Raw genomic sequence first — 18565 nt, 5'->3', positions numbered from 1 at the left:
TCAGGCCTAATTAAAGGGAACAATATTGAATATATGTATCAACATGTTGATCCAAGAGAGCAAGAAAGGATAAAGCAAATAAGAATCATGTAAAGGCCTAATTAATGTGCTAAAAGCTTCCTAAACTATATAGATGTTGGCCCAGGAGATCAATGATGGACCAAAGACCCCACTAAACACATGTCCCAAGAACTATATAGATATTACAAGGGCCTCCGAAGAGTTGAAATGTAAAGCATGCCAAAAATTGATACGACTCCCTACTCACGACACTTGTAAGGTACAACTATCTCTAATCTTTGTCAGATAGTGTTTGGATAACAGATCTATCATTTTGTGTGGCCTAGAGACCTAATGAGCTTTTAAGGGACTATACGAGAAAATTATCTACCATTACATGTAACGTTTGTGATCTTACGGGTGATTGTGCAATCTTCACGTATATCTTTGAATTTTGAAACGAGCCCCCAAAGTATGCCTTGATAAACAATATGTAATCAATGATTAATCATGTGTGTGAGTTAGCCACCAGGCATAAGAGAATATAAACGTTCTAAGACATATATAAAATTACATTTTATAATTATCGTCTAATCTATGATGATAGGAAGAGCTTTCACGATGATCCTTTAAATTACATTTCTCATGAAAGAGAAAAAGAAAACTTAAGTCGAAACAAATTGAATAAAATTAATATGGGATTTTATCTCAAATTACAGGAAGAATCGTATAATATAAATACTCGAGACAAATCAAATCGAAGTGTTAACGTGATATAACTAGGATGATAACATAGATTATGTATGCGGTGGTGGTCGTAATCGAAAAGAATGGTTGTGACAAATTAATGTTAAGATTTGATAGTTTTAGGGATTTTGATTTTTTTTTTGTAATTTAAAAGAAATTATATTTTTTTTATAAATATAATAATATTTTTAATATATTTTTTAAAAATAAATATCAAACTTATCATATTATAATATGTATCACTCTACAGAAAAACTAATGACCATGAAGTCCTGAATAATTAAAATGGTCTTATAATGTTAATTACCTTAATGATTCAAAAAATATTATAAGCTTCTATTCAAATAAAAAATTATAATTTGGACACTTATTTAAATTAAACTTAGTTGGGCACTTATTCTAAATTAAATATATTATTAAACTAAAACGATAATTCCTGCCATCGCTATCAAAATGCAAAATTTATCACGCGCCACGCCGCGTGACGTACGCAACTACTATGAAACAAAACAACTTTCGGTATCTCCGCATCTCTTCAGCGAATCTGATTCTTTTTCTTGATTTTCTTTTTTTCCTTCAGAACTAGTACTATACGTCTATACGCTTTCATTCTTCAATATATCTTTTAAAAAAAATTTGTTCCTTCGCTTTCTGGGAAGATTTTAGCGGTTAGGTTTTCTCGTACTTCCTTTCCTGTTTCTTTGTCTTCTCTTGTTTACTATTTTCCAAAACTAACATCTGGGTGTTTGTCTTTTACGTTATATGTTTTGCTTTTTTAGAGTTCACCGCCTGAGAATTCTGTATTTATAGAAAGATTCCTCGTCTGGGTTTTCATTCTCAGCCGGCGATTCTTCAATTTTCAGGTACCCATCTTCTCTTTATATTTACGTTTTCTTTCCTTTTTGTTGAATTTTTCTTTTTCTTTTTTTTAATTGTTGGAATGTTTGAAGATTTTATCTTATTTTATTTTTATAGAAGATACTTGGGTTTATCCCCTTTAAGTGAATTTTGTGTTTGTTTTTTAGTCGGTGAAATGTTTTATGTTGAATCCAGAGAGATGGGCAGTGTGGAACAAGTTTGTGAAGATACAAATATGGCAACCGAAACGATGGAACAGTTTAAAGCGAGCTGTTCAAAGGAAGGGAAAGGGAAGACGTTGTGGAAAAAGGTTAAGTATCAGCTGGTTGAGTACCACTCATTGCCTGGATATTTGAAGGACAATGAATATGTCGTGGGCCACTATAGATCAGAATGGCCAATGAAACAAGTTTTGCTTAGCATCTTCACAATTCACAATGAAACCTTGAATGTTTGGACGTAAGTTCCTTTACTAAGTCCTTAGGGTAACTTTTAAGGTTTTTTTGTTGTTGTTCTTGTTGAATTCTTTCATGTTTAAATGTTTAATGCAGTAGTTGACAGTAAATTGGGTGATTTTATTTCTTCATGCACTGAATGAAAAATAGTTCTGAAATTATATACCTCATTGGGCAAATCCTAAGTTCTTTAGAGATTTGAATAATTATTTCTTTTGTGGGTTATATGGGAATATTTAGTTGGTTGTACTTGTGTGTTTGTTTGTGTATTTGTTTCAAGAGGATTTACATTATGTTAAGTGAAAGGAGTGCTATGCTTAACTTTATCCGGATTAGTTAACGGTGTTTTAGCCTTTCTGTTTAGAATTGGAAAGAGAAATATTAGAAATTCACTATAGAAATTGCCATAATCATGCTTTAATTTGTGAAGTATTTTCATGGTATGACCAATTGAAGTGCTGTCTTTGTTTTCTCATTGTTGTAACTGCTTTATCAGATCATTGACCATATGTTGTCTTTTGTACTGTGATATATTGAACATGGCTGTTACCTTTTACAGGCATTTGATCGGGTTCTTTATTTTCCTTTCCATTACGATATACACTGCAATGAAGGTTCCAAAGGTTGTTGATCTTCACTCTCTGCAGCATATTCCTGATGTATTGAGAAAGACTGATTTACACAAATTGCATTCAGAATTAATGACATGTTTGTCTTCCTTAACAAATATCCCCGGTTTGCACAAACTTCGGGAGGAGTTACTGTCCCTCTCACATTGGCATCTCAGGGAACTTCTATACAATTGTTTACCTGAGCGTTTCTTTGCTGGAAATCACACCGATATTTGTGTTCTGGTAACGTTCCATACCCTTCATAATCTGTTTCATAAATCATAAGAAATTTCCAAATTCAGAACTTATATCCTTGAGGTTTTAGTTGAGATGGTTTCCTTTTTTGGAATAACTTGACTGACACTACTTTTAGTATTCTGATGTGTTCTTAAATGTTCAATTTTGTGGTGTTTAAAATGTTCCTCATGTGGTACCTTTATTATCTCCATCTGGTTTATAAATAGATGTTTTGCATCTATTGGCTACACTGCTGACTTTGTTACAAAGGTAAGAAGAGGATTTTTAAGTAAAAAGCCTATATAAATCTTAACTTTGCAGTTTGAAGCTAACTGGGAAGTTCAGTAAAGAATCCATAAATTTACTAGTTAGTAGTAAATCTTACTAGTATTCCATAATTGTTAGGAGATGACACTACAGACATATTATATCTTTAGAGACATAGAATCTGAATTTGTTTTAAGCTTTAAATCCAAAGCTGAGTGGTCCAGCTAACGGTTGATAAATTAATTACTAATTAGTTTGCAGATCTTTCAAAGATTTTACTGTTGAGCAGTCAGAAGGTCTTGTGGAAAAAAAATCAACAAAAGTAGTGCCATAATAGCTGATAAGTTGTTCAGTAAATTTGGCCAGAATTTATCTGGTATCCCATTAACTGGAATTCTGGTGTAAATTATAGAAATGGAGAAAGGCTTAGCCTAATATGAAATGTTGACACTCGATTCTTTGTCAGTGAATATCACACAATTTTTAAAACTAGAAAATGCTGGTGCCAGCAAGGTTTTAAGGCTCTAGGTAAGGAAGGTATCAAGGAACAGTAGGCTTGTTGGGGAAGTGGCGACCTTTAATCATTATTTTTTTTATACTCGCTTGTCACAGGGTGGGGCCCTTCCTTGAACTTGTCTCTAGATGGACATATCTTGTATATGCGAATCATGTTTCTGAGTTGTTTTAATACTTCCGAAAGTCCATAAAGAGATCTTTTCCTCTGACCTATTGTTGACAGTGTAGTTTTGCTTCAAGGAATTAAAATCCCAACACTCATTGATAAAGTTTTAGTATTATAGTGTTTTGTAGAAGGATCGTATGGGTCAATAAATGTGAACAACCCAAGGACCTGTGGGCATCAAATTATGTCTTTTTGTTTGTTTACTTTCCCCTGAAAAGTTTACTCTAGAACCTTTATATACAGCCGAAGGCATTTGATTGCAGCCTTAGGTGCTAAGTAGTTGATATTGGATTTCTGGATTCTACTTCATGGATATCATGATTCGGTAAAGGGTTCTCTTGGTAAGCAAAGACTATGGAAATTTTAAGGATTTATTTATCTCGGAAACTTTCTTTAATATATAAGCAACCTATATGGTAAATATTTGTGTTGTAGCTTTTGTGTTGCAGATTTTTTGTACCGTAACTTTCAATGTTTTAAAGACAATATCTGGAATATTTAGTTAGTGTCCTTGCAATGTTGAATCATTTGCCACCTTGGTGATAATTAAAAATTTTCTCAAGTATTTGCATGTATATACGATCTTACTGGGAGTGCACTTAAGAGTCAGGAAAACACGAGCGTAATGGTGTTTGAATCTTGTCACATTTTCTGCAGCTGGCATATTTTACTGGTGGATCCATAGTGTCGTAGTTTTAAGAGAAATGTAAATGCATGAACGCTTCATGTGTCATCATTGGCTTCCTGAGAACTGTCAAACCTATTAATTGTGGAAAGTTGAAGCAGTGATGTCTATTCTTTTAATTCCAATGGTCAGACTGCGCATCTGGGAGGTTCATGCAGCTAACACATTCTATATTTCTAATTTCAGCAAAGTGTGAAGGAGGATGTGGCGAACATAATACCACCCCTGATGATGAGACCAATTACACGATGGCCTTTTTTTGCTTTCTTGGGTGGTGCGATGTTCTGCTTGCTAGCTAGCAGCACATGCCACCTTCTCTCTTGCCACTCTGAGCGTCTATCATATATCATGCTCAGGTTAGACTATGCTGGGATTGCGGCTCTCATATCTACTTCCTTCTATCCACCGGTGTATTACTCCTTCATGTGCGATCCATTCTTCTGTAACCTCTATCTGGGATTCATAACGATCTTGGGAGTCGCTACGATATTATTTTCCTTATTGCCAGTGTTTCAGAATCCCGAGTTTCGCACCATCCGTGCATCCCTCTTCTTCGGAATGGGTATGTCAGGAATAGCACCCATTCTTCACAAACTTATCTTGTTCTGGAATCAGCCTGAGGCACTTCACACAACTGGGTATGAGGTTCTGATGGGGATATTTTATGGTATTGGAGCTTTGATCTATGCGGCAAGGATACCTGAGCGGTGGATGCCTGGAAAGTTTGACATCGCTGGGCACAGCCACCAGCTTTTTCACATCTTGGTTCTTGCCGGGGCATACACTCATTATCGCGCAGGACTGGTTTACCTCAAATGGCGGGACATACATGGATGTTAAAGACCTGAAACTTGGGAATAATTGATTAGTGAAAGGAGCCTTCCCCTGTTTGAATGTTCTTTCTAGTTTGACCGATGTAGGATCAATTATGCCGCTGGAACTTGTGTTAAATCCATTGTTAGTGTATATTTTTCATGTATCTCTGTCTGGAAAGTCTAAGAACCATCAATTTATGTTATGAACGTGCAAATACCTATACTTATGCGGCAGAGGCGAGGTTCCTCAGTGTATTAGAGGATTTAATTTCTCTGTATTAATATACATCTTGAACATCAATAATTGAAGTCGAATTATACATGAGAAAGCCTGTAGAATTTGATTTATTACAATACCAAGTAGAACTTCTCTCTTTGGGGGGTGGGGGTAGCCTATAAAATTGCCTGTTATTGTCTTTTTGTAACTTTTTTAAGGCTTTAAGTCACTTTCCCTACTTTTGTCCCATCAAGGAAGTGGGAGAACCCTCGAGGAGCAAAGGTAACGACAAGGTGACTGAAGATTGAAGGTTGGAAGGTGTTTTGTACGTTAAATTGTAGGTTCTGCACCATTCTCTATTGTTTTGTTGAATTCTTCATATTTGGGTGACTTTTGCATGTTTGTATGATTTTTATGAGCTAGAGGCATGCTTGGTGATGTGTAGATGGCTGTATCATGTTTTGATATCAGTGGTATAACTAAAATTTTAATGATGTAATTTTTTAAAAAATTAGGTATGCAAATCCCCCTGTTTCCTTTAATATATTAAATTATATTTAATAATTTCCTCAAAATAATAGGTATGCAATTGAACCCTTCAAAGTTTCATGCATCCGTCACTGTTTGATATTGTTTACATTTCATGATATTTGCATATTTTATGATCAATAAGATGACTCATCTAACAAAGATGAAAAATTAGAAAATAAACGTGTTGGGACTTGAATTTAGGCCTTTAGGATGGAAAATCCAATACCTAATCAGGAGGTCAAGTTATTAACTTATTGTATTGTTGATATATATATTCCTATATTAATATATTTATAACATAAAATTAATGTATTTTAAAATAAGTTATAAGTTATTTTTTAATTAATATGTTATATTTTATAAATATTAATATAATTCATTTCACAAATACATTTTTATATTATAAAAATAATTTTATTTTTAATCATACTCGAAAGTAATTTCTAGAAACAAAATTTTCATAGAGAATTTTTTTACCATATAGGTCACTTAATAAATATTATATATATGAGAAAATTTTAAGTTTGAACATTTCAAAATTATGTTATATGTAAATTCATCCAGTGGAAAAATTAATTTATGGACTTTGTTCACCACTCTATCCATGATTTCTATTTAATTAAATGAGCAAACAATACATTTATTTATTTTTTTATATCACAGTTGCTTATGATTTAATATTTCCAAATCATTATCTTCTTTTTCAAGCTTCAAACATTAAATCTTCATTATTTTTAGAAAGGCAATCATGTCTTTGAAAATTTTGCAACCTCTAACCTGGCTGAAATATAAAATTTTATTCAATGAAAAATCTTATGGTTTGGTTGTTTTTGAGAAAGACAGCCATGTTTTTAAATGATGTGATAAAAAAATATCGTGTCAAAATAAGATAAATTTGTATGTGTCAACTTTCAACTTTACTACAAATCATCTCCTTTTGGTGAATGCTTACAGTGTTATTTTTCTTTCTAGTTGAATTCAGTGTTATTTGCTGATTTTTCCCCATTTTTGTTTTTTTTTAAATTGATTGTTTGATTATCAACTTATTATTACATGCATGGTGTATGTTTTACTGAAATCTAATAGGTTTTAATTAAATAGGTTGCTTAATTTTGATGTTTTTGGTCCGGATTTACAGTGAAAGGGTTCTTCGGTTGGGACCTCTGAGTGCATGGTCAAGGAATTCATTCATGCATAAAATTTTCTTTCATCTTTGATGTCTTAATCTCACAATGTAACATCGTGTTAGAATAACCACATCTTAACTGCAATTTACGGATGATGTTCAATTATAAGTCAATTCTTTCTTTGTTTTTGAAAATCGATTATTGCTGTGGAGCCATTGGAAGAAGACAAGATTAGGGTCATGTAAGAAAAGAAGTTCTTGGTGCCATCAAATGGTTACTTAATGCCGACTATCTTCTTTTTTGACATCAACAAGTTCTTGGTGGGTTGTTTGATCTACGAGTTCTAGGTGTCATCTAATTCTTTTTTTTTCTCATTAAAAGTGAGTTTATTATTCTTTTTAGATTGACTTTTTTCTCACTAGATCGTTTTCTTATTAATGTTTAATTATGAAGTGTAATACTAATAATCAATTGGTATAATGAGATGAGATATTAGACTCTTTAAGCGGTTAAGAGTTCGAATCTTGACAATTACAAATGAAGTAAACTGAATTAAAATGATTGTTATCGTCTTAACAATACCCAATCTAAATTAAAAAAAAAAAGAAATATAATAAAAGCTTATCAAACATTTATTTATTGTTCTCTATTTAAAAAAGAGAAAATAACCTCAGTGACTAAAAATGCCTTATAATATACGATTTTAACCAATTTTTTTGGATTTGCCAAAATGACCAACTAAATCGCAATGCGATCGATAATTCGCAATACTATTGGGAATGATATTTAAGGCTTGGCTTTCCCACTTTATTGTTGAGTGATAGAGAACAAGGGAGACTCTCGCGCGCCGCTGCCGTCCGTCTCGTCTCGTCTCGTCTCGGGTCGTGGTCGTGTTAATACGTGTCGAAGACACGTCCGCGTGAATATTATATTTTTAGAGAAAATTCTTAAGAAACAAATGCAATACCACCAGTCGTTGCGATTTTGGACTATCGCAACGAATTTTGAATAAATCGCAACGCGAACTTGGACTATCGCAACGCGAACTTCGACTATCGCAATGCGATTTACATATTCGCATTGCGATAGTCGACTATCGCATTACGATTTACATATTCGCATCTATCGCAATGCGAACTTCGACTATCGCAATGCGATTTACATATTCGCATTGCGATAGTCGACTATCGTATTGCGATTTACATATTCGCATTGCGATTTACATATTCGCATTGCGATTTACATATTTGCATTGCGATAGTCTAAGTTCACATTGCGATAGTCGAAATTCGCGTTGCGAATCTGAAAACTGATTTGCGATACCGAAGATCGCGTTGCGAATTATCGATCGCATTGTGAATTATCGATCGCATTGCGATTTAGTTGATCATTTTGACAAATCCAAAAAAAAATTAATTAAAATCGTATATTATAAGATATTTTTAGTCAGATTATTTTCTCTTTAAAAAAAATAGCGTAAGCAATCATAGGATTAATGGGTACTTGGGGTTTTTTTCTCTCCACAATTTCAAAGTTGTTTTGGTCAAAATCTCATCCTAAGTGTTTACCACAATGTGGATTTGTCGGGTAGAAAATCCTTTTCTTTTGCATGTTCTGTCACTTTCCATGATTTTAAGGAGGGAGAAATCGAAAGGAGAGTTAAGGGAGAGAAGATTAGAGAAAATGGATGTCTTGCAATGGAGCTTGGGCTATTGGGAAGTGAAGAAAATGGTTGTGAAGTGGTTCCACAACGAAGATTTGAGCTTGAAACGTGTTGAGATTGCAACCTTGGCGTTGATGGGTTACAGAAACACCCAAACTTGGAGCTTTTGGTGCCGTTGCTTTGCTGCTGCTGTTGGTTTTTCTGGTAAAACTGGGTTGTCTTGGTTCTGGGCAATAGAAGTGCAAAAAGCTCTTCTCCAACCACTCACCATTTTCAGGCTTTTATCGCTCTTTCCAGTTTAACCTTTTCGTCAGAGAAAACAAGGAAAATGAAAGAAATTTTGGATTTTTATATATGCAAAATAATATTATTTTGGTAGAAACTTAATTTTTAAAACCAACGTGGTTTTAATGTTGTGTATCATGTAATAACTTCTAATTATTTAACGGTGGAATGAACAAAACATAAATAATGTCAAAGTTTAATGATTAATTAAAAAAAAAGTTAAAAGTACATTGAGTAAAATATGGGAGAAAAATAAAATTTTATGATGATTGATATAATTTACCCTAATCTTAAAATTGATAATGTCTTAAAAAATAATTAAACTAAAAAATTTTAAGAGTGACGCTTGCTTAATTTTAATGATTTCAAAACTTTTAAAAATATAAATACAATTAAATCATAAAAGTTGAGGTGAGACATGTCCCCTTTCATCACCCATATGGTTCCGCCACTGCTCAATGGTGATCTCAATAAAGATGTGTTTATGGTTCAATTTCTGGGATTTGGGAAAAGCTGACTGATGGAACAAGACTGGCTTGTAAGATGGAAAAAGCCTTGTACGGGCTGAAGCAGATACCTCGGAATTGGTATTCTAAACTTTGCTCATTCTTGATTCATATTGGGTTTAAAGGATTTCAAACGTATGTATCGTTGTTTACTCGGGTTAGTGATGCGAAGTCGATTTTTGTTTTGGACTTTTGGTATACGTCGATGACATTGTTATCACCGGGGATCCAATGGGAATTGAGGAAGTAGTGACCTTGCTAAGTAAAAAAATTTCGCTAAAATACTTAGGTGAACTGATTTTTTTCTTAGGGCTTGAGGTTAAGAGAAGTGATGGACGGTTAGTTCTCGATCAATGCAAATACGTCTGTGAACTACTTGAACGAACTGGTATGGTTAATGCAAAGCCTGCTCCAACACCCATGGTAATGTCCTCAAAATTGGTAGAAGATGCTGGTCAGCCTCTTGATAATCTCCAGGTTGATCGAGGTGTAGTGGGTGCGTTGTTGTATTTAAGTCACACTAGGCCAGACATTGCATATAGTGTTGGGAAGGTAGCTCAATACATGCACCAGCCTTGTGGTATGCATTGGGCAGCCGTAAAAAATATCATGCACTATTTGAGTGGTACGTTGAGCCATGGCCTAGTATTTTATACCTCGGTTGATACTCCGCTTAGTATACATGCTTTTGCTAATGGGGATTAGGCTAGTAATGTTGACAATAGACTGTCAACGTCAGGATATTGTGTTTATCTTGGTGATAGCCTTGTAACATGGTGTTTGAGGAAACAGAAATTGCTGTCATGATCAACAACGGAGGTCGAATATTGAGGGATTACCGATGCAGTTTCAGAAGTAGTTTGGTTATGAGTGCTGTTGAATGACATGGGGATTCGCTTGGTTGAACCTACAGTTGTTTGGAGAAATAATACCAGTGCAATGGCTATGAGCGCTAATCCGTCATTTCATGCGCGTTCCAAACATGTTGAATTCAATATATATTTTGTTCCAAAATAAGGTGGCCAATGGTATTTTACGTGTCAACTATGTCCATGGGCAGCATCAAGTTGTTGATATATAATAGAGTGGTTAAGGTTCTGTTAGGCTGTTATATCAGCCAGTTGTATTCGGTTAGGAATAGCTGCGTTGATATATAAACTGCCTACATGTAGTATAAATACGATGTAGAGAATAGGATTAATGTAAGCCTTTGAAATATGATTTATGTGATTTCTAAAGTTGAAGTTCAACAAAGATCAACGACTAATCAACAAATAAAAATTTTATTGGTCAAGATTAGTGCTTAAGAAAGCTGTTTATGGTATTTGCAAATATTGACTGTTATGAAATTTGTTAGAGTTGGTGGTCTTTGATTAATCTGTCAGTTGTGGAATTTGGTTGGGGTAATTAAGTAGGACCCAAATTAAATGAGAGAAGTGGCATGATAATGTTAAAATCATTTAATATGATATAACGAGTAATTACAAGATAATATATATTAAAAAATTAATTTATCTATTATAATTTAATATGATATAACGAGTAATTACAAGATAATATATATTAAAAAATTAATTTATCGATTATAATTACCAAATTTAATTTATGAAAAGATTAGGGGCAGCAAATTATTTTTTACTCCTACATTTTACCGAAGTTTTCATCATACATTCATTCATCCCAATAGTAAGCCAAAGATATAAATGCCTCCGAAAGAAAGGTTGTTGTAGTGAAAAATCAACATTTCCAATTTTCCATTTTATTTATTATTCTTGTGGACAAAAATAAAATAAAAGTATTCTCCATTTCTACTTTTTCTCCATCAGTTCTTTGTTTTGTAGTAGAAATTTCTCGACAAAAAAATAACCATGCTCCGCGCGTTTCTCCGATCAGGTACTCCAATTTTGCTCCTCAATTTCCTCAACAGAAGTTCACTCATAATTCGTAATTCAGTATTTAATGCAGAGTTTTTTTTTTCGAATTTTCTAGATAAATTGATGTTTTTTAAGTTTCTTCGAAGTCTAAGCTTTGGATGAAATGCAGTAATCTGATTTCTTGTTGTTTTAGCATTGTTAGTATTGCTCTGTAGAGGAGAAAAAAGTTGGATATCAATCTATTGGACTTTTAAGTTTTCATTAATTAGCCTTTTTCGGGTTCTAATTTTATTTTATTTTGAGAGGAAATTAGAGATTAATGGTTATACGTACACTTCTTAAGCTGTGAATGCATGTGGTGATGGATTTAATCTAAATTTATGTATAATTTGAGTCAAGAGATGTTGAAAGTTCAAGTTTTATGCTTTAGAAGGCCTTTGGATTTGTATAACTTTGTCTAAATGTTAAACTTTTTTTTTTTGATAAATCAATTTTTATATCCAAAAGAGCAGGAAGCTGCTTCAAAAATACAGCCTGTTCTTACAAAAAAAACCACTACTTACAAGCTATAAACATCAAAACAAAACATCAATAATCTATACCCCATTGATTACAAAGTGTACTAATGACATAGTCATTTCTATTAATTTCCCTACTCCTTAGTTGAATAGCAACAGAATCTTAATAGCAAGGAGTAAGTCATCAAAATTTCTTGAGCGTCCTTGGTAAATTCTTTTGTTCCTCTCCTCCCAAATAGTGTAAGTAAAAGTAGTCCAAGCTAGCTTCATGAGAGTAGTTAGCAATGATTTTCCTTTCCAGGAAGCACAAGCCCACGAAAGGTGAGTACCCCCACGAACAAGATCCTCTGCAAATGCCATTGAGATTCATAACAGAGTTCCATACCGAATTTGCCAAAGTACAGTGGAGAAACAAGTGATCTCTAGTTTCCATCGAGTCAATACAAAGCACACATTTACTGTCAATGTTGAACCCCATTCGAATCAACCTATCTTTAGTTGGTAATCTGTCAAGGAAAGCCATCCAAGTAATAATACTATACTTAGGAATATGAAGAGGAAACCAGATCAGCTTATGCCAAGTGACCTTGTCCTCTTTGTTTCGAATTAGGTACCATATGTCTTTGATTGATTGTGCTCCAGAAGCAAGAACAGAGGCAGCTTGAGGCCTCATACTTAGCAGTTTTTGAAAGCTCCAGCTTGAATTGATCCCAGCCTCCATGATCCAAAAATCAGAATTTTTGATAAAATAGGTTTTAATCCATGCAATCCATAACGAACCGTCACCCGCAAGGATATTCCTAATCAAATGCAAATGTCTAAACTTATCTGCATCAAGGATTTTATTTTCTGTTTTGTTTCTAATTTCTCATTATTTTGGTATGTTTTTTTTATTGTGATGTTTTAAATTTTACTCTACTGGAATTTCACTATGGTGTGACAATATGAGTCTCATATCATCCTGTTCGGCAAAATTTGGAGAATAATTAGTCAGTGAATGTCAGGTCATTACGTTAATATGGTAATTGCTTTTCAAATGGTTTAATTCAGTTTTGGCACCTATTTTTCTTCAATTGCAATGTTTTTTTTCTTCCAGTTGTCTAAACTTTGATGGATAGGCTCATAGCACATAAGATTGACGGTATAAGTGGCTGATTTTTTTTCAAATTCCATTCTTTAATATTTTTTTCATTGTGAGTTTCAGGAATCTGTTAATGGGTGCCCCTAAGCAGAAATGGACAGCGGAAGAAGAAGCTGCTCTCAAGGCAGGAGTTCTTAAGCATGGTACTGGTAAATGGCGCAATATACTTTCAGATCCTGAGTTTAGTTCTGTCTTGTGTTCACGCTCAAATGTGGATCTCAAGGTATGTAGATGAGCCTCAAGCAGGATTTACTAAGTACAGTTGGATAAACATTTATTTTTCTGGTTTAGTAACCAAAGGTTGCTGTATCCTAGGAGTGCCTTTACTAATTGCTCCTAAATTATTGAAGCACTTCTTTCTGTTATTTTGATTGCCAATGTTCTGTCCTGCATTGAGGTGAACTAATGTGTATAGTTTCAATTTGACCAGGATAAATGGAGAAATATAAATGCAACGGCCATATGGGGATCGAGGCAAAAGGCCAAGCTTGCTCTTAAAAGAAATCAGTTGGCCACTAAACTTGATGATAATCCAGTGGCTCTAATCACTGTACTTCCTAGAGAAGAGGTCGTTGATGCTCAGCCGCTCGCAGTTTCTAGTGGAACACCAAGGGAAACAGGTCCCAAGAAACCAATTCCAAGGTTATTCATTACATATATTCTTATATAACATTGGATTTAATTTAGTTGAACCTGGATACATGAGTGCCCGGATATTGGATCATGACTTTTAGAACAAAGAGCAACTGCACCTAAAAAACCAAATTTAAGTTGTTTTTTAATCAATTTCAAGGTTATTTATTACACATATTTCTATTATATTGAAGTTACCTTTAGTTGAACTTGGGTGATGACTGCTCACATCTTACAACATGAAAAGGCGCACAGGGCAAAACATATTATTTCCTACATACTTTAAACTGGCTATAAATACACATATTTATCCCATTAGGGCTTTTGTACTTACTTTTTAACTGATGAAAACCAAAATTATCTAACTTCTTGGTTTTTATAGGCCAAAACAATCTTGTGTTAGAGGCATGCTATTCTGTTTTTGTACAGGCATATTCATTGCTGCTTAAGTGATGTACTCTCAATGTTGTAGGCTAGACAATATTTTACTAGAGGCTATCACCATTTTGAAAGAACCAGGCGGTTCTGACAGTGCTTCAATTGCTGTATACATAGAGGTGCTTTTCTTTCTTTGATCGCTCATGAATTCGGATTACTCTTAAGATACCAAAAATACCCATTTAATTAAACTGACGGTGGCTTTTAATTTTTCTAATATTTTATATGTCAACTATTTTCCTTCTGACTTGTTCTGTTTTCACTTTCTCCTTATTTCTTATTCGGTTTCTGTTTTCAAGGCTTATAGCCTAAAGCTTAGCTCAGAAACTATTCTGAATTTTTTTCCCTTAAACATCTATAGTAATTTGATCTTTGACATTATAGGCGAAATATGCTGCTCCACCAAACCTCAAGAAGCTAATGGCAACTCAATTAAAGGGGTTGGTAGCAAACGGGACATTGATAAAGGTAACCATACTGTTGATTACTGGTTCTCCAGTATCAACAGTATATTATCATCTTTGTCACGTGTATAAATTCAACACTAGTGTTCCAGGTTCATCGAAAAGGTCCTTAGAATTTTGACAGAAATGCTTGGATGAAACTTTTATGCCATTGATGTTCCTGAAAAACAATATTAAGGTAACTTTTACGGCATGTCCAATTGTAATATTAGATTTAAAGGAAGACATAGGGGAAGGGTTGCTTCCTATTTGGAAAAAGTATCCAAAAACATGGTACTTTTCTTCCTCATTAATTGGATGAATGTTGATGTTGGTTTTTCTGATCTACATGCAAAAGGTATCGGCATATCTACCCATAAATGGGGAAACAGTTTTCTAAGATCAAGTCTAATGTTCATTAGTTGGGGCTAATTCATATTTATGATGTGTTTGTCAATAGGTAAAGCACAAGTACACGATTGCACCGCAATCAACTATTTCTGAAGCAAGGAAATCTCCTCTGCTTCTTTTGGAAGGAAGGCAGAAAGATTCTGCAAAAGCAAAGAAGAAAGGCATCGGCATTCTTAATAAAACCCAAGTTGATGCAGATTTGTTGAAAATGAGGAATATGACTGCTGAAGAAGCCGCTGCAGCTGCAGCACAAGCAGTTGCAGAGGCAGAAGTTGCAATCGCAGAAGCTGAAAAGGCAGCAAGAGAGGCAGAAGTGGCAGAAGCTGAAGCAGAAGCAGCAAAAGTTTTTGCTAAAGCAGCTGAGAAAGCATTGAAGTCCAGGATGCTAGATACCTGGTAAGTCATCTTTAATCCGTTCTAAATTTTTCTTATTGAACTATGTTCATAGATTTGAAAACACAGGTTTTCTAAGTGGTTGCTCAAGTTGGCTGTTTAAGAGGGATAGTCGTGATATTACCTCCTGCAGCTCTGCCAGTCGACAAACCTTCATTGCAACTTCACATCCATTAAACCGATTTTATTTTTCTTGTTTCTATGGATCTACTTCAACCTTTCTTCTATATGGTTGAAAAGTTTCTGAAACAAAGATGTAGAAAGGAATTGTTGTTCGTTTTCTATAGTATCATTGGACTTCTTTCATAAGAAAATCCCATTGAAAACTGGCAGTAACTTTCAATTCCTTTCATCAGTTTTCTCCTCTTTATGGATGCTTTTCTTCTTCCCATTGATTTTGACAAATAATATATCCCATAAATAGTGACATGGTGCAGCAGGACATTTTGACATCCTTTACTTTCATGCTTTTGGACAATACAATATTTTTCATGTACATCCAAGAGAATAATGAGAGTGATCAGACATTTTTACATCCATTTTTTTACGTAAAACTTCAATGTATATGCGGTTTTCTCTTGTGAACTCAAATTATAGAGCTCTATATTTTGATATCTTAATGATTACCAGAATTTAACCCTAATTCAGTTCCTTTTGTTGTTTATCTTCTTGATGTCAGTTGCGAACTTGTGCAGATGGTATGAGTGGATATTCACCATTTGGTCTTAGTTCATTGCTGGAACCATGCACCAGACTCAACATCATGCTGGCCTGGTATATGGACCACGATCTTGTCTGTAACTGTAAATATATTAGGCTTGTAAAGAAGAGAATGGGAGATTAATCCATTAAGTGCTTCGTTTTTATGAACATTTGGTAAATGAGCTTAGAGTTTTTAGGGATTCTATAACTTTATCATCAAGTAAAAGAGTACAGATATAGCAAAAAGAAACAGAGATAGGCATTTATGATGCCACGCTTTGAGATGTGATTTGTCTCGTCTGCAAGCCTACGATTGAACTGCCGTTTTGTAAGTGGGTGTGTTAAAGCAATTTGAGTATTTTTGTTGGCTAATGGCCACTTAAACAAAAACAACTCTCTCTCATTTAACTTTGCACAACATCATTTAGCTCTGCGAAGTTTGTAGGTAAAAAAAGAGTTGAGAGTTGCTCCATGCAAATGACACAGCATTACAATGAACTGTGCTCTTCCCTGATTGGTGTTGACTACGTTACACAGAGTTCAAAAACAAAACATTGCCTTAAAGCAGCAACATCATTTATTTCAGCCATGGTAATAAATGTCAGAAACTTGAATGAAGCCATATCCCAGTATACAGCATTAGCATGGTAGCTAGATAATCTTAAAACAGTACTACCTTAAATCAACAGGAGCCATGAGGCAGGTAGCAGATACTATTAATTCATGCAACAACAATCAAGTTGAACTAATGATTAGATCATTGCCACTAAATTAAAAAAAATAGTGGTAATTCAGACTAACAAAAGTCCATCTAAAATGTTGTAGTAACATAGAATGTGCACCTAAAGGTAAACAAGGTAAGTGTATGCTTAAATTTCCATGCGACTGAAAATTGAGTTTGATGTTTAGTGTGCTTGTTGCTCATTTGATGATGATATCATATCAGCATGTGTAAGTATTTAAATTATGACTTGAAAATGAGACTAGTAACACTAATACACAAATTTATATTATAGAAGCATGTTTGATATTTGAAAATGGTTATAAAATATTTCTGGATGATCGTAACCTCCCTCTTCACCCAAAGCAATAGTGGGTGTGGCAACGGTTGCAGTGGCATCAACAACTGGCGTCTGGTTCGGACCAATAGCTGTAATGAAGGTTGCATGGTCACGAAAATACTGAATCTCCAACTGCAAAACAGGTAGCTGGTAGAAACTTTTAATCTTGGTGGACTTAAGAATGCCAGTGAATGTAAGCGTTGTTGAGATTGTTGGATATATGAACTGCAAAACTACACCGTTAGCACTGACTGGAAATATAAACAGTAATTAAAATGAATAAATTCGTAAACCGTGTCGTGGTAAAAACCACTGCCTTAGAAACGAATTCGCTGTGTAATCGCTGTAGTAGGCGGACCGTCTTCCGAGGTTAACACGGTCGCTCCGAATTCCGTACACCCGAAATCGGTCAACTTAATAATTTTCAGACCAATGATACCATTTCCAATAGTGTTTCCAATACTATGTGGGATTGAGCATTACCAACAGAGATCTGTCAAAAAAATGTGAGATTCTCAGCTGAATTGGTAAACTTAATAATTTTCAGACCAATGATGTAAAACCCTGCGTTAGAATCGGTATCGACTTTGACATCCAATTGAGTGTTCTTGTACTTGTATAAGGCAGCAACATCCCCAGTAGAAAGTCCTTTATTTAAGGCAGTTGATATGAGGGCCTTAATTGAATAAGATAAATGAAATTAGCACTATGAAGACCAATGGAATGTTTTAGTTTAAAGAGAATCTCGTGATTATCCAATTGTTTCCTCAAAGTCGGAACTTGAGGATCAGAGTTAACTAAACTACTTTAAAGTTCAACCATTTGACGGTTTTAGAAATATTTTTGAGGATAGACATATATGTATATATTAATCACATAAAACTTTCATATAGGACGGACTAAGATAAAATTTCATGGTGGACACAATCAATAAAATGAATAATCTGAAGAAAATTCAGATTTTAGAATGAACATGTGTTCGCCTTCACACCTTAATGAACATGTCATTAGAATCAGCCAGATACTTCAAGCAACTCATGAGGATTCGGGTTAACTCATTTTCAAGTAAAACAATCGATCAAACATAACATCGACTTCAACCAACAATATCTTGAAATAGAAGTACAAAATGCTCATAAATCTAATGCAATCATGGATTAACGTAAGATTTTATATTAGGAGTGAAATTATAAAATTTTAGAGGACGAAAACATATTACTAATAAAAAGTATAAAAGAAATTTAATTTTTCAGAGACGATCTCCC

At 34.2% G+C, this 18565-nt stretch overlaps 2 protein-coding genes across 3 annotated transcripts; both read left to right on the top strand.

Annotated features, from left to right (window-relative positions):
• The first annotated feature begins 1354 nt into the window (after positions 1-1354).
• Positions 1355-5679, top strand: LOC120206864 (heptahelical transmembrane protein 4-like). The gene is made up of 5 exons (XM_039206439.1): positions 1355-1415; positions 1527-1610; positions 1801-2064; positions 2620-2914; positions 4729-5679. Exons 3-5 carry the CDS (start codon positions 1805-1807, stop codon positions 5380-5382), a joined length of 1209 nt encoding a protein of 402 aa, XP_039062370.1. The 5' UTR covers positions 1355-1415; positions 1527-1610; positions 1801-1804; the 3' UTR covers positions 5383-5679.
• Positions 5680-11453: 5774 nt separating this feature from the next.
• On the top strand, positions 11454-16580 carry LOC120206862 (telomere repeat-binding factor 2-like). 2 transcript variants are annotated; one of them, XM_039206438.1, is made up of 7 exons: positions 11454-11579; positions 13283-13442; positions 13650-13861; positions 14325-14409; positions 14675-14758; positions 15194-15540; positions 16233-16580. In XM_039206438.1, coding segments are annotated over exons 2-7 (879 nt in total). In that variant the 5' UTR covers positions 11454-11579; positions 13283-13292; the 3' UTR covers positions 16234-16580. The 2 variants fall into 2 exon arrangements, with proteins under 2 accessions (XP_039062369.1, XP_039062368.1); XM_039206437.1 differs by having other exon boundaries at positions 16217-16579.
• The last annotated feature ends 1985 nt before the right edge of the window (positions 16581-18565 follow it).

This window comes from Hibiscus syriacus, unplaced genomic scaffold (genome assembly GCF_006381635.1).
Source record: "Hibiscus syriacus cultivar Baekdansim isolate YM2019G1 unplaced genomic scaffold, ASM638163v2 tig00014064_pilon, whole genome shotgun sequence".
NCBI classification, from domain to species: Eukaryota; Viridiplantae; Streptophyta; class Magnoliopsida; order Malvales; family Malvaceae; genus Hibiscus; species Hibiscus syriacus.
Note: the sequence above shows the minus strand (reverse complement) of the source record. Positions and strands in the feature narration are given on the sequence as shown.

Coding starts and splice junctions, on each gene's coding strand:
- LOC120206864 (XM_039206439.1), top strand. CDS start 1,805: ATGGGCAGTGTGGAACAAGTTTGTGAAGATACAAATATGGCAACCGAA. Junction 2,065..2,619: donor GAAACCTTGAATGTTTGGAC/GTAAGTTCCTTT, acceptor TACCTTTTACAG/GCATTTGATCGGGTTCTTTA. Junction 2,915..4,728: donor ACACCGATATTTGTGTTCTG/GTAACGTTCCAT, acceptor TTCTAATTTCAG/CAAAGTGTGAAGGAGGATGT.
- LOC120206862 (XM_039206437.1), top strand. CDS start 13,293: ATGGGTGCCCCTAAGCAGAAATGGACAGCGGAAGAAGAAGCTGCTCTC. Junction 14,759..15,193: donor CAAACGGGACATTGATAAAG/GTAACCATACTG, acceptor GTTTGTCAATAG/GTAAAGCACAAGTACACGAT. Junction 15,541..16,216: donor TCCAGGATGCTAGATACCTG/GTAAGTCATCTT, acceptor TCTTGATGTCAG/TTGCGAACTTGTGCAGATGG.